Source organism: Pantherophis guttatus, chromosome 2 (genome assembly GCF_059756535.1).
Source record: "Pantherophis guttatus breed Tessera chromosome 2, ASM5975653v1, whole genome shotgun sequence".
Classification (NCBI taxonomy): Eukaryota; Metazoa; Chordata; class Lepidosauria; order Squamata; family Colubridae; genus Pantherophis; species Pantherophis guttatus.
In genome coordinates this window covers 222,752,930-222,766,157 of record NC_142064.1, presented here as the reverse complement: position 1 = coordinate 222,766,157, position 13,228 = coordinate 222,752,930, and the positions used below count along the sequence as shown (strand labels likewise).

Genomic DNA, 13,228 nt, shown 5'->3' with positions numbered 1-13,228 from the left:
TAGAGGGATGGATGGCAGTTGGTTTGTGCAAGAGTCACTTCCTGGAATACTGCTTATTCCCACTTCACAAAACTATTTCTAGTACTTAATAAGAAGGTGATCATGATGAAGCAGGCATTGGCCCTTCAAGTGTCTTTGCTTCTCTTCTTTTTCTATCTCTTCTTCTAGAATGAGAAGAGCAGAACACTTTCCTGGGGTTCGTGGTTTTTTTAAAATTTGATTTATATGCCGCCCTTCTCCGGAGACTCAGGGCGTTAAGCAATAGCCTTCATACTTTAGTATATTTATACAAAGTCAGCTTATTGAGTCAGTGTTAATGGTACAATATTAAAAAGCTTTAGTCTTGCTCCTTGATTGCAAGTAAAAGTTATATTAAGGGTTTGTAGTTGTTTTATTTTTGCAATTCCTATTTATGTAATCCTGTTCCAAAAAAGGGTGTTGTATGGTATGTTGGAAACCCTGCTTTCCTTTTTCCAATTAACTAGAGGTTTAGATTAAAATGTCAAAGTTCTCGACATTATGTATACCAACTTGTGATGATATGGGTAGCTAATTAAGAATTTGACACACATTACAAAAGGCCTTGGCATGTTTTCTGCATATTGAACTGAGCTAAACTAAAGTATATGAAATCTAGAGGGAAAGTGCTTTAGTTTGTTCTTCCCAAAATAATGCCTATGCAGAATCATAGGAATACAGCTATAGTTTAGCTCAGCTCAGAGAGTATTTTATGAAATGTTACACTTAATCTGCTGCTGTTGCTCATAGGTTCTGGTGGGAGCATGTTTTCCTAGATATGTGATCAACCATCATTGTTAGACTGGGTCTTCTGCGTGGATTGAATGCAGAATCAGCATCTTGGCTCTGGTTTCCTGTTGACAAATACTCAGTGTGATTTCCACATGGATTATTGCTGCTAAACATGTTTTGATCAGAAGCTGGTTCATGAGGAAGAGCATTTGGTACCTGGAGTTTTGTCTTATTATGACAAGCTTTTTATCCACAATTTATAAACATCAGACAAGATACATATTTGGAAAGAAAACTAATTTTCTATGCCAAGCTTTTTAGGAGGTGCAGAAGGATGATGACCCACATTAGTGTTCTTACTCCGAGAAGAAACAGGACAAGGAGAAGAATAATTGTTGTGTTATTTTTATTCCTTAGCATGGTTTTCATGAAGGATAGGACTATGCCACCTTATTTTCACTGAGGCATTTTGTTGGCTCCAAAGGCTGCAATACAATGAGGATTTTTCAGGTTTAAGAGAAGGGGGACACTTATTTTTTCCTTTTTCAAAAACTATTAAGGCTTTTTAATACAATGTAATACACTTTGGAATGTTCCCTAATTTCAATTGCTGTGAAAAAATAGTTGCATATCAGAAGCATAGAGCATGGGTTACAAAATCTACCACAATCTTTAAACTAGATAACCCCTAAAGAGAAATGTGGTGATAGTGATTAAAAACTATTAACAGTGTTTCTTTCTTAGAGTTGTATTTAAATTACAGGCAGTCATGACAAATATATCTTAAACATAAACTTGTTTGGCTTTTTCTTTTCATTGGCAATTGCTTTGTTTACTTTCCAGCCTGTCATTTTAGGAGGCCAAAAAATTCCAGAGAAGAATATGGCAATTCAAGTGTAGAATTATTCTTCATGTATGGGTATGAGTGCATGTATATAAATTTCACATTAGGGCAGGAGGAAGCACTAGTACTATAGCACCAGTGGTAACTCTTCTTCAGCACAGAGCATTTGTGTCTTTGATGGGAAATGTAATAAATGAAGAGTTTAAAATATGGTTGTTGAATCCACAAACTGTAAATACTGGGTGAGGGGAAGAGTGAATGAGCCAATGCTTTAGAAAAAAGAACCAGGTTTCAACAATATCTTCACAAGCTGTTCAGAAACCAAGTTGAATTTCAACTAAGAAACATGCAAAAGTCTTAACATTTGGTTGGAAAAAGGCAAAGGCATGAATACATGACTGGAAGAGGACCACAAGACAAAAGGATTTCATGGTCATGGTCTCAAGGGGAACATGAATCAGCAATTTATGCACATGTGGAAAACACAAATGCTACCCTATGTTGTTTCAATAGGGAGATAGTGTCAAGATCAACAGAATTCCTGTTTTGATCAGATTGCTTTCAAACGTTGCCGACAGTTTGGGACACTGCATTTTAAGGAGGACGTTTATCACCTTCAGAATGTCCAGAGCACAGCAGCTGATATTATAAAGGGTCTGGGTGGAAAACGTATGAGGAATGGTTGGGAGGAGTTTGTATGGTCAACCAGCAGAAGTGTTCTATGGAGACACAATAGCCGTCTTCAAATATCTGAAGGGCTGTCACCTAGGAGGTGGAGAGAAATTTTCAGTGTTGTTCCAGAAGCCAGGCAAAAAAAGCAGTGAGTTTAAATTACAAGGAAGTAGGTTTCATTTGGGTATTGGAGTAAGTTTCCTGATCATATCAGCTATTAAACAATGGAGCTGCCTTGAGAAGTAGTATCTCCTTTGCCGGAAGTATATAAGCAGACAAGGATGATTGTGCTGAGGAAGAGTCCACTTCATAGGCGGAAGAAAAATTATTAAAAAGTTGGAATAATAAAGCTGTACAGGAAGGAAGAAGGCAACATTCAGCATCTAGCATTGCTTTAAAAAGTCTACAATAGTCTCTGAGCCAATAAAGGGTTTTGCCCCATAAGCATTATCGATTCAGTGTCTGTAAAATCAATGGCATAGATGTAAGCAGCATGCCATTATTCACCAAATGAGTGCAGGAAAAACTAATTTGCTGCACAGGAAATTTGATGATTGCATAAGCCCTGTTCCCTCTGGATTCATGGAGGTTAAAGGTTATGCAGAAAGCCTTCAGGCCACTGGCCCCTCAGTATAGCACAGTTGTTTGGATCCAATATATTAGTGCCCTAATATGTTACCAATCAATATAAGAAGATAAATTCTTTTACTCTTTAGAGTCTCAAGTGATTAGTAACTGTTAAGTTTGTTTACTTGCATAGTTTTCTAATGGACCCAGAGTGAAAATGTTACAGGACTACAAGAAGGTTATTTGGAAAACTAGCATTTTTTTCATTGCTTTTGAATTGTGCATCTTATATTCAGAATTCTGGATCTGTCATTCAGTCAGAGCCCAAAAGAACAAAGGTTCTTGAATACTTTATACCCTGAATATTGTACTTTGATTTAAAAAAACATTTCAAATGTGAAAAAATATCAACGTGATCTGCATGAGTCATGACTTCCTGTTGTTGTTTTTTGACTAACCAAAATATGAACTGATGCAGATTGTACGATTCTGCATTGTAGGATTTATTATTATTTATTGAATTTATATTTTGCTGAATTTCCAGAGACTCTGGTCAATTTGCAAATGATTTAAAACATGAAAACAATAAAAGCAAGGCACAAAAATGGGCTAGGGATGACAAAACAAATCGCCTGGAAACAAAATCATTTAAAGGGAGGCTTCAGTTATCCTTACTAAAGCTTAGTAAAGACCTCCATCTTCAGGCCGCTTTCAAAACACTAGGAGGGTGGGGGCCTCTCAGGGGGAGGCCCATTCCAAACGACAGGCAGTTCCGGGTCCTGATGGATGACAGTGCTTAATTAAAGAAACCCGGAATGTACTAACTTTGCCAGATCGATTTGGCACTTAGGTTATTAACATCTGATTACAAAATGTTTATTGCATTTATTTAGTATGCAAAACCACATCTGTAGGTTCAGAATGATACAATAAACATATGTTCCCTTGAAATTTAGGGACTTGATAGAAGTCTCTCTACTTACGTTCTGCTTTTGGGTCCTTTTACCTCCATAAGTATCACATGTCAAATACAGGATCAGGTAAGAGTTGGGCATGTTAATGCATAAGTTTAATAAAGAGCTGTACTTTAGAAGCAGCATTTTTGGAATCATGGACAATTATTCTACTCCTGCGTTGAACTTTGTTCACTAATAAAGCAAAGTGAAGGCCTCTCTCCCACAACAAACCATGAAGATAAGAAACTGCTGGAATAAGGTGCCTGTCAGGTCTTTCTTTCCTAAATGTCTAAGTTGGGGCAGGTCTGACGGTGCCTCTTTTCACAACCCCTTGAGACTATCAAGAAGGATAGATGGTTACCGAGAGATCAAATAGGACCTGATACCACCAGCCTGAAATCATCCACAAGAACAATCAAAGCCATCTCAGTTCTGTACCTTAACCTAGAAGACATCTGAAACTCCACTTCCTTCAGGCTGCTTTGAAACTGGAGTTTACTGTGTCTATAAAAGGGGGAATTTACAACAGCTTGAACCCAGCCACATATCACATCTGGTGATACGACCTTCATAAGAAAAAAAGGGATGCGGATCTAATATATGTGTATCTACTCTGATAGCCCTAAGAATTTTATTCACCTTGTCAAAATTTATAAGCTCAAACTCCTCTTGGATAACAATGTTAAAGGTGCTGAATACACAAGAACTAAATATTTTATGCTTCTCCAACATCTACCTGTTACATAAAGCTAAATACGGTATATCCTTGAGTCTGGCTGAACCCTTAGTGATTATTTGAAATACTATTGCAAATACTCTTGGCTAGAAATTATTTGCCATTGCCACCTTTTAATTTTTTTTAAATCCCAGTTCATTTTTCTACTATTTCCTTATATTGCTCAGAGTAAGATTTTTTTAATGTCAAAGAAGTTGGAAAAGGGCGCTCCTTTCTCATTTTTAATAAAACTCCAACAGGCTTTTGTCTCAACAGTAGGATTGTTCTGCAATAGACAGATTAATTATAACTGATGATTTAGTAATATATACCATAAGAATTTATGGAGAGTAATCTGAAAAAAATATTTTGGTGTTCCAGATCAAGCGTATGCAGTCTTATTTATTATTAAATGCTGCTGTTGTACAGTATGTACCATGATAAAAGAGTTTTTAATCTACTTTGTGCTAATTTAATCTACAGATTGTCCCAGCTTCTACAATATACACTTTTGTGGCATCCAGGGGAGAGGGTACAGAGAAAATATGCAGATTTTCACTTTGCTTTTACTTGATATATAAATAACACTATACAGGTAATATTTGACTTACAACCACAATCTCTGATGTTGGGTGAAGCAGTTGTAAGATCACATGCCCAAGGCAGGAGCGGGTTCTACTTACTGGTTTGCAATGTTCACATGCACAGATCGTTCATTATGACATTCGGGCATGTGGGCGGAGTCTTCCGCTGCTTTTACTACCAGTTCGCAAGAACCGGACAGAACCGGGAGCAACCCACCACTGGCCCATGGTCGTTAAGTGTTATTTCATGTAGGAAGCCGGTGCTTTAGCAAGGTAGAAGTGGGGGAGGCCCTGGGAAGGTCCACGGAGGGGGGGATTCTTCATTGAACTGCAAGAATGCAGCTAAAATATCTTCCTACAGTCCAACAAGTTTCCCCTCCCTTCTGGAGGGAAATTTTTCACTGGGCTACAGGAACATGATGAAATTCCTGCAGTATTTAACTCCATTCCTACAGGCAAACAAAGGATTCTCCCCTCTGGATGGAGGGGAGGGGAAATTTTTTGGTGGGTTGGAAATCTCAGCTGAGATTGCCTTCTGGAGGGCAGCCCTTTCAAAGAGCTGCCCTGTCAGGAAGGAATCTTAAGTCCATATGGAGCTGAGATATTCTGCCCCCAGATCACAGGCAGGTCTTTTTGCTGCCCCTCCCCCACAGACGAGGGATTCCTTGCAACAGGCAGCAGCAGCAGCTTGCAACCTTCCCGGCCAGTTTCCCTTCTGACTTTCTGGGGAAACCAGCAGAGAACATTGCAAACGGTGATAGCTAAAGCACTTAGACTTATATACTACTTCATATTGTTTTACAGCCCTAAGTGGTTTACAGAGTCAGCATTTTGCCTCCAACAATCTGGGTCCTCGTTTTATTGACCCTGGAAGGATGGAAGGCTGAGTCAACCTTGAGCTGCATTCTAGAATACTGCATTCTAACCACTGTGCCACCACAGCTTTTTTATGATCACACGTGATCACATGATTGCAGGCCATTTGGCAAATGGTTGTAAATACAAACAGGTTGCTAAATACCAGATTGTTGATCATGTGACCAGAGGGGATGGGTGAGTGGCATGACACTTTATGACATCTGGAAGTGCTTTACAGATCATAGAACACTCTTTCCAAAGGTACTATAACTTCACACGTTTGTTAAACAATTGGTTGTAAATTGATGACTTATGTACCTAATATCTGTGGGAAACAGGACTGTGTACATGAAGCTGAACTTCTATCTTATCAAGACAAGAATTTGTAATATCCTATCTGAATTTGCATTATGTGCAAAACTTGAGTCATACAGGATTAGTATGTCTGTTTTGTGAATACCAAAATATTATTTTCTATGCATGTTGGATATCTGAGCAGATGTTTAGAAAGGGCTAGATGTCAGCTTCTCATTGCTGAAAATTTGAGATAATGTAAACTTGTTCTATAGTTGTCCTCTTTTGATGTAATACTTATTATAGGATGATTTTAGGAAGTGTGTGGTGCTGAATGTGTGTACTCAAAACGTGAAATATTTTTGGATATTTTGGATTTTTTGAGCAAGGGACTGAAAACTAAACCATACAATGAACAGTTGTGGGAACTGATATATCTAGTCTAACAAAGAGAAGGACCAGGGGCGACATGATAACAGTCTTCCAATATTAAGGGGCTGTCAGAAAAGAGAAGGGCAATTTATTCTCTAAAGCACCTGAGGGCAGGACAAGAAGTAATGAGTGGGAAGATCATTAAAGAGAGAGCCAACCTAGATTTAAGAGAAATTTCCTAACAGTGCAGGTAATCAGTGAAATTATATTTTTCTGACTGATTATATTTGTTAATTTTATATAGTGCTCTAGATTTCTATTGGTTTCTGTCAGTGATGAAATGCAATTTTTTTGCTACCGGTTCCGTGGGCGTGGCGTAGTGGGCATGGCTTGGTGGAGGTCATGTGACTGGGTGGGTGTTGCCAACTTTAAAAAAAAACTTTTTAAAGCATTTTTTTTTACTACCTATTCACCTGAACCGGTAATAAAAAAAAATGCTTTAGAAAAAGTAAAAAAAAAGGTTCTGACTATCGCATGGCACAGCTGTGATCGTTGGAACTTTTTTTTTTTTACACTTTTAAAGCATTTTTTTTTACTACAGCCCGAACTGGAGCAAACCGGTAGCATTTCAAACCTGGTTTCTGTCTCTCTCTTGCAGTGAAATAATAATGTAATAAAAGTACACCAAAGCTTAGTCAGCAATAAGGGAGAAAAGAATTATTAATTCAGAACAGACAATTCATGTTATGCAAATACCCCAAACCTGTCCAAGTGGAGTAGTTCCCAGAAGAGGTATCTAAAGAAAACCACAATGATGGCAAAATGAGGACACACACATGCTGAAGTAATCAAACAAATGTCAACCTTATGTACTTGTGTCCTAACATCTGACACAAGCACATAAATCACAGCATTTATGGAATGAGTCACATCATTTGCTCCCTCTCATGCCTTTCCTAGTTTTCAGTCCTCAAAATAATTAGAAATTAAGATCTCTTGAAAAAGCAACAGCGTCCATCACAGAACATGCAGAAGGCATTTCCAAAACACTGATTGGCTGCCGTCCCCAAGTCATTTTTATTAATTGCTGCCTGGAAAATGGGAAATGACAATTCATGCAATGGAACTTTGCTGATACTCTCCCAGCATGCATTTCACACAAAAATTGGCAAGACTAGAGGAAGTACATCAAGCTCCACACAAACGATTGTTCTTATTCCAGTTATCATAACTGACAATGGGACACCGCAACCGTCATAAATGTGAATCAGTTGTGAAGCATCTGAATCAGGGGTGGGTTCTACTTACCTTTACTACCGGTTCACAAAGCGAGCGCGTGTCTACTTCTGTGCATGCACAGAAGCTTCTGCACATGCGCAGATCATCCATTATGACGTCCGGGCGGGTGGCCGCTGCTTTTACTACCAGTTCACAAGAACTGGACAGAACCAGGAGCAACCCACCACTGTTCTGAATGTAAATCACGTAACCATGGGGATGCTGCAACGGTCATAAGTTTGAAAAATGGTCATAAGTCACTTTTTTCAGTGCTGTTGTAACTTTGAACAGTCACTAAGTGAACTGTTGTAAATCGAGGACTACCTGTATTCTGATGTAGATGTCATGAACCTAAATCTCTCAGTTCAGCTGGGTGAATGATTTGCAAGTATTGTGGTTGTTACTGAGCAAGCTTCCATAAAATATTAAAATTGCTAAAGAATTGCTAAAATGTACAGGTACAAAACGGCTACTACAAAATTGCTAAACACTGGGTCATCATAACCAACAAGGTTTCAATTTCCTTTTAACAGGAAGTTAAGTACAGCATATGCTGACCCTGTAAACAGCTTAGATTTAGAGCAGTGTTTCTCAACCTTGGTAGTTTGAAGATGGGTGGACTTCAACTCCCAGAATCCCCCAGCCAGCACTGCTGGCTGGGGGATTTTGGGAGTTGAAGTCCACCCATCTTCAAGCTACCAAGGTTGAGAAACACTGACTTAGAGGGTTGGAAAAACACCCTGAAGTGTTTTTAAGTGCTATTAAGATTAAAATGACTGTGTTTAAATACATTGACGGGATTCTGGAAATCTGCAAACATCTGAGTCTGGAAAGCTGATTTAATGGCTTAAGTGGGTCAGATGCAGGTGAGAGGGAGAGAGATTGATCTATTTGCAAAGTTTTGAGAGAAGCCAAGTTGCCTTAAGTGTTTGTGGCAGCCAAAGACCACGCAGGAAAAGCCCAGGATCGCAGCCCTTGGAATTGGTTTCTAATCTTGGGATTGACTGACCTCCCTAGAAAACAAGCAGTTCTGACTCCTTTCGGTGTTTTAAAAACCCGAATCTCCAGCGATTATCAAATACGGAAGGCGCTTTCTAAGCAAACTGCAAAACCTCCTTTCTCAGGCCTCAATTCTTGCTCGCTTAAGTCGTGAAAACCACCACCTCCTGATTTCATCCACCGGAATCCCAAACCAACAGCTACAGCGATGCTCGCTGCCCACGAGTTCTTTTCTGCGCAAACTCCACTCTTAAATCCAGGCGCGGGGAGGCTCTGCGAGACTAGGGCAGGTTGAAGAGGCGGGAGTGATGGCGCAGTCGGGCGGGCGGCTGTCCCCGATCATGAGGCTCCTCTCTCTCTCTCTCTCTCATCGCCGAGCTCTGCGTTTGGCCTTTAGCATTGTTAAGTGACGCCGAGGGCAGAGCAAGCGCGGTGCGGTGGCGATTTTTGGGCCGGCTCCAGTCCATGGGGAACGCAGACAGCAGCAGCTTCAATAATCCGTGGAGGGACGAACCTTCTCCGTCTTGGCGGCGACATTTCACTTTAATTCTGCTTCTCTCCACGGAGAGACGTTTTCCCTCCTTCCTTCCTTCCTCTCTCTCGCTCTGTTCTCCAGCTGCAGCGGCTTTAAAGCTAGCAACCAACCCGCCCACCGCCTCCTACAGGGATTTTTTTTCCCCCGCCCTGATTTCAAACAATCACACCAAAACACAAGCAAACGTTCCCCCGCGCCCACCTTCCGCAACTTGCTCCAAAATGCGTGGCTGGGAAGGCGGTTGCCAGGCAAAAGAAAAGGGGCACCGTTCCGGGGGAATAAGAGGCGTCCTCGTAGCCCGCGGCCCTCAGAAATGTCGCCCTTCTTGCCCAAAATTCTGTTTTCTCTCAAATCGGGGGATGGAAGGTGTGTCTGGAAATCCGGCTCTGCTGTGCGGGCACCTCCGCCATTAAGCGACGATGGCTCTCCCGCTTTCCCGCCGCCAATCTCCCCATGCCATCAGTGACATAAAGGGGTGATTCTCTTCCCTCCCTTCTTCAGCCGAAAGGAAGGTGGGACGAGGAAGAGGTGACACCCCCCTCCCCATCCCCAGTTGCGTTTCCTCGCGCGGCGCCGCTTTTCCAAAGTTTTCGCGATTTGAAAAAAAAAAGCGAGCGGGTAAAATGCGTTTAAAAAACACGTGTGCCCACCAGAGATTTTGTGCCGGTTCCAAGTTCAAAAAACTCGCCGCCGCCAGTGTTTAAAGGAGCTGCCATCCTGGCACCGATCCCAGTACGTACCATGGGTAGGGTACCGATCCCAAAGTCAGCGCGAGAAATTTGCGCCCCTGCTGACCATTTTTTTGGCTTCTCCCAATTGTTTTCGAAAGATCGTCGCTCATCTCTCGTTCCCTCGGTGCGTGTGTAAACTGCCACTTTCTACCCCTCTGACCTCAAAAGTTTTACCGACAGCGTCCCTTTCTCTGCCTCATCATTTGTTTTTTTTGAAGTCGAGACCAAAAAACCCCCAACCACCAGGGTTTCATGCGGGTAGGGATTCTACTCAGCTCCGCACTCAGGTTAAGGGATGATGACCGCTACCATTTCTGGGGTCCCGGCGACCCAAATCCTGCCCTTTCTGAACCCCGCAGTATCTTGAGTCACGGCCCCTCCAGTTCGGGCGGGGACCCCCCTGAAAACTGTTCGCCGGCTCCGTGCTGCTGCAGCCGACCACGTGAGGGCGTCCAGTGTGTTAGTTACAACAAATTAACCCAGGGCTAGTGCTCCCCCCGAAGTTCGTCAGCGCCCCCCGACCGGACAGAGAGACGCGGGCCCCGCTTTCCTATCTGAGCCGTGCGCTCCCCGAGAGCTGGGGCTCTTTCTAGGCGGTGCAGAGCCCTCCATATAGGGCGCCCCTATCCTCTGTCTTTCCCCAGTATAGGGTGCGCCTTTAAAATCGCCTCTGAAGAGCCTTTCCCGTGTCCGGAAAACTCTGACACCCAGGCAGCTGGATCAGGTACCGTCGGGAGGAGCAGATGCCAACAGCATCTCGTCCCTGAGGCCCCGGATGCGTGCAAGAGAGCTCGGCGAAGGGGCCACAAAAAGCACAATTCAGAGCTTGCCTTCTCGCTCCCTGTTGTTGTTCTCAACATGGTCCGCTCCTGACGCATATAAAGAGCGGTGCCGAAGCCCGCCCAGGCAGATTGCTTTTCTCAGGCGACGTTGAAGAAAGCCGCGCTCGGTCGCTCTGCTTCTTTCTCGTCTCCGCTGACCCGGCGCCCCCGCGACCGAGAGGAGCCCCGCGGAAAAAGAGCCCCGAGGGCCAGCCGAGCGTTCTCTCCCAACACTTTTGGGCTGAAAGCCAGCGCGTTTTCCCACCATGTCTGTTGAACTGGAAGAAGCTGACCTGCCGCTGACCGAGGCAGAAGAGGCGCCTCTGGCTCCGGAAAAGAAAGGGGCGGCCAAAAAAGCCAAAGGTGGCGTGTCGGCGCTCTCCCCATCCAAGAAGAAGAAAAACAACAAGAAAAAGAACCAGCCCGGCAAGTATAGCCAGCTAGTAGTGGAATCCATCCGCAAATTGGGCGAGCGTAATGGCTCCTCGCTGGCCAAAATCTACAACGAAGCCAAGAAAGTGGCTTGGTTCGACCAGCAAAACGGGCGGACCTATCTCAAATACTCCATCAAGGCGCTGGTGCAAAACGACACTTTGCTCCAAGTGAAAGGCACCGGCGCCAATGGCTCCTTCAAGCTCAACAGGAAAAAGCTGGAGGGGGGAAGCGAAGGAGGCGCCGGAGGCGGTGGCGGTGGCGGCTCCCACGCCAAATCCCACAAGAAGGCGGTCGTCGCGTCCACTTCGCGAAAGGTCGAGAAGAAGCCCGTCGCCAAGAGCAAAAAGCTGGAGAAGAAATCGCACAAGAAAGGCGCGGGCGGCGGGACCGCCAAGAAAGACAAGGTGAAAGCGAAGAAAGCCCCCAAGAAAAGCGTCCCTTCCCCCAGCGCCAAGAAGGTGAAAAAATCGGCGAAGCCCAAGGCGCTCAAGAGCAGGAAATGAGACTGCCGGCCTCCCAACTTGGAGGGAAGATGCCGCCTCCGTTGTCTTTCGCCCCGAGACTTTTGAGCCCCGAGACGACACTTGACTTTTAGCTCGAAGCACAGCCATGTTTCCAGCTTTGATATTATTATTTTATTTTTTTTTTGGTCTTTTTGGCTCCATTTCTGCATCATTTCTTCCCTCGGAAGGCGGGCGTGTGTAAAATAGCACTTCGCTTTCACCCGCAGACCCCTATCGAGATCATTGGGACATTTTGGATCGCACCCTTTTCCTTTTTATTGGAATATTGTTGCCATTGGAAGCTTGCTTTTCTGCTTTTGTGCTCTGCAAAAGTAGCGTGATGTTTGTTGTAAATACTCCCCACCCCCATATGTGGGCGAGGTTCGGCCCCTGGTCATTGGCCCCCAATTTTACTGCAGGGGAAGGGAGGGGGGGGGTCATCCTTGGTGGATACCTAAAGTTTGAAGTACCAGCAATCTCGGTCGCCCCCTTTAAAGGCTGAGATGCCATGGCAACAGCCTGTTGGATGCACGGGCGTCCGCCCAGTTCCTGGGCCTGGAGTGCTGGCGGCGCTTGCATGTGGGGGGGGAGGGGGGCGGTCGCATGGGACCAAGTGACCAGCAGAGTAGCTGATTTTACCTCGGAGGATTGCGCAATCACTGCAGGTTTGAAATACGTGTCTAGTCAAATCTGGGGGCGGGGACGGGGGGGGGAATGCGGTTCACCTTCGCCTACAAGATTTTGTATCGTCCTTTTCAGGTTTCGTCTTCAAATGCCTTTTTTAAATACAAAATTTCCTCGTGTTTTTTTTTTTGTTTGTTCAATAAATCGTTTAAAACATTTTCTCACTTTCTGCTTCCTCGGTGTTTTTATATTCAGGATCGAAACGAAACAGTCGTTTTTATTTGGGAGGGGGGAGGAGGAGGAAAGATGGGATACCGGGGGCGTTGGAATCGTGAGATCCCGAAATCACTCTTGGGGAATTGGGGTCTCGCGGTGGATATGATGGAGGGGCTCGGTGCAGATGTTTGGCGCCCACTCCCTAGCAATGCAACTAACTGGGTGGGCGTGGCTGTTTGCGTCCCTTCTGCTTCATCTAAGCTTTTGGCAAAGATGCGGCCCCCTTCCCGGTCTCCTCCCCTGGGGTTTTTCCTTGCTAAATAACCTTACATTCTGGGGTAGCCTTATTGGGGGGGGGGCAGCTGAGCGGCCTAGGGCCGAAATAAAAATGAAGGTAAAGGAGCCCTCCGGCCAATTCCAAGGAGGATTAACCTCTTTTTCACGCCCACCCTGAAGCGGACACACCCGGGCATT

At 44.0% G+C, this 13,228-nt stretch overlaps 1 protein-coding gene across 1 annotated transcript; it reads left to right on the top strand.

The window, feature by feature from the left end:
- The first annotated feature begins 10,660 nt into the window (after nucleotides 1-10,660).
- H1-10 (H1.10 linker histone) lies at nucleotides 10,661-12,762 on the top strand. The gene has a single exon (XM_034431489.3). It carries the CDS (start codon nucleotides 11,243-11,245, stop codon nucleotides 11,912-11,914), a length of 672 nt encoding a protein of 223 aa, XP_034287380.1. The 5' UTR covers nucleotides 10,661-11,242; the 3' UTR covers nucleotides 11,915-12,762.
- Nucleotides 12,763-13,228: the final 466 nt, after the last annotated feature.

What these genes read in the sequence shown, in the direction of transcription:
- H1-10 (XM_034431489.3), top strand. Translation starts at nt 11,243, where the DNA reads ATGTCTGTTGAACTGGAAGAAGCTGACCTGCCGCTGACCGAGGCAGAA.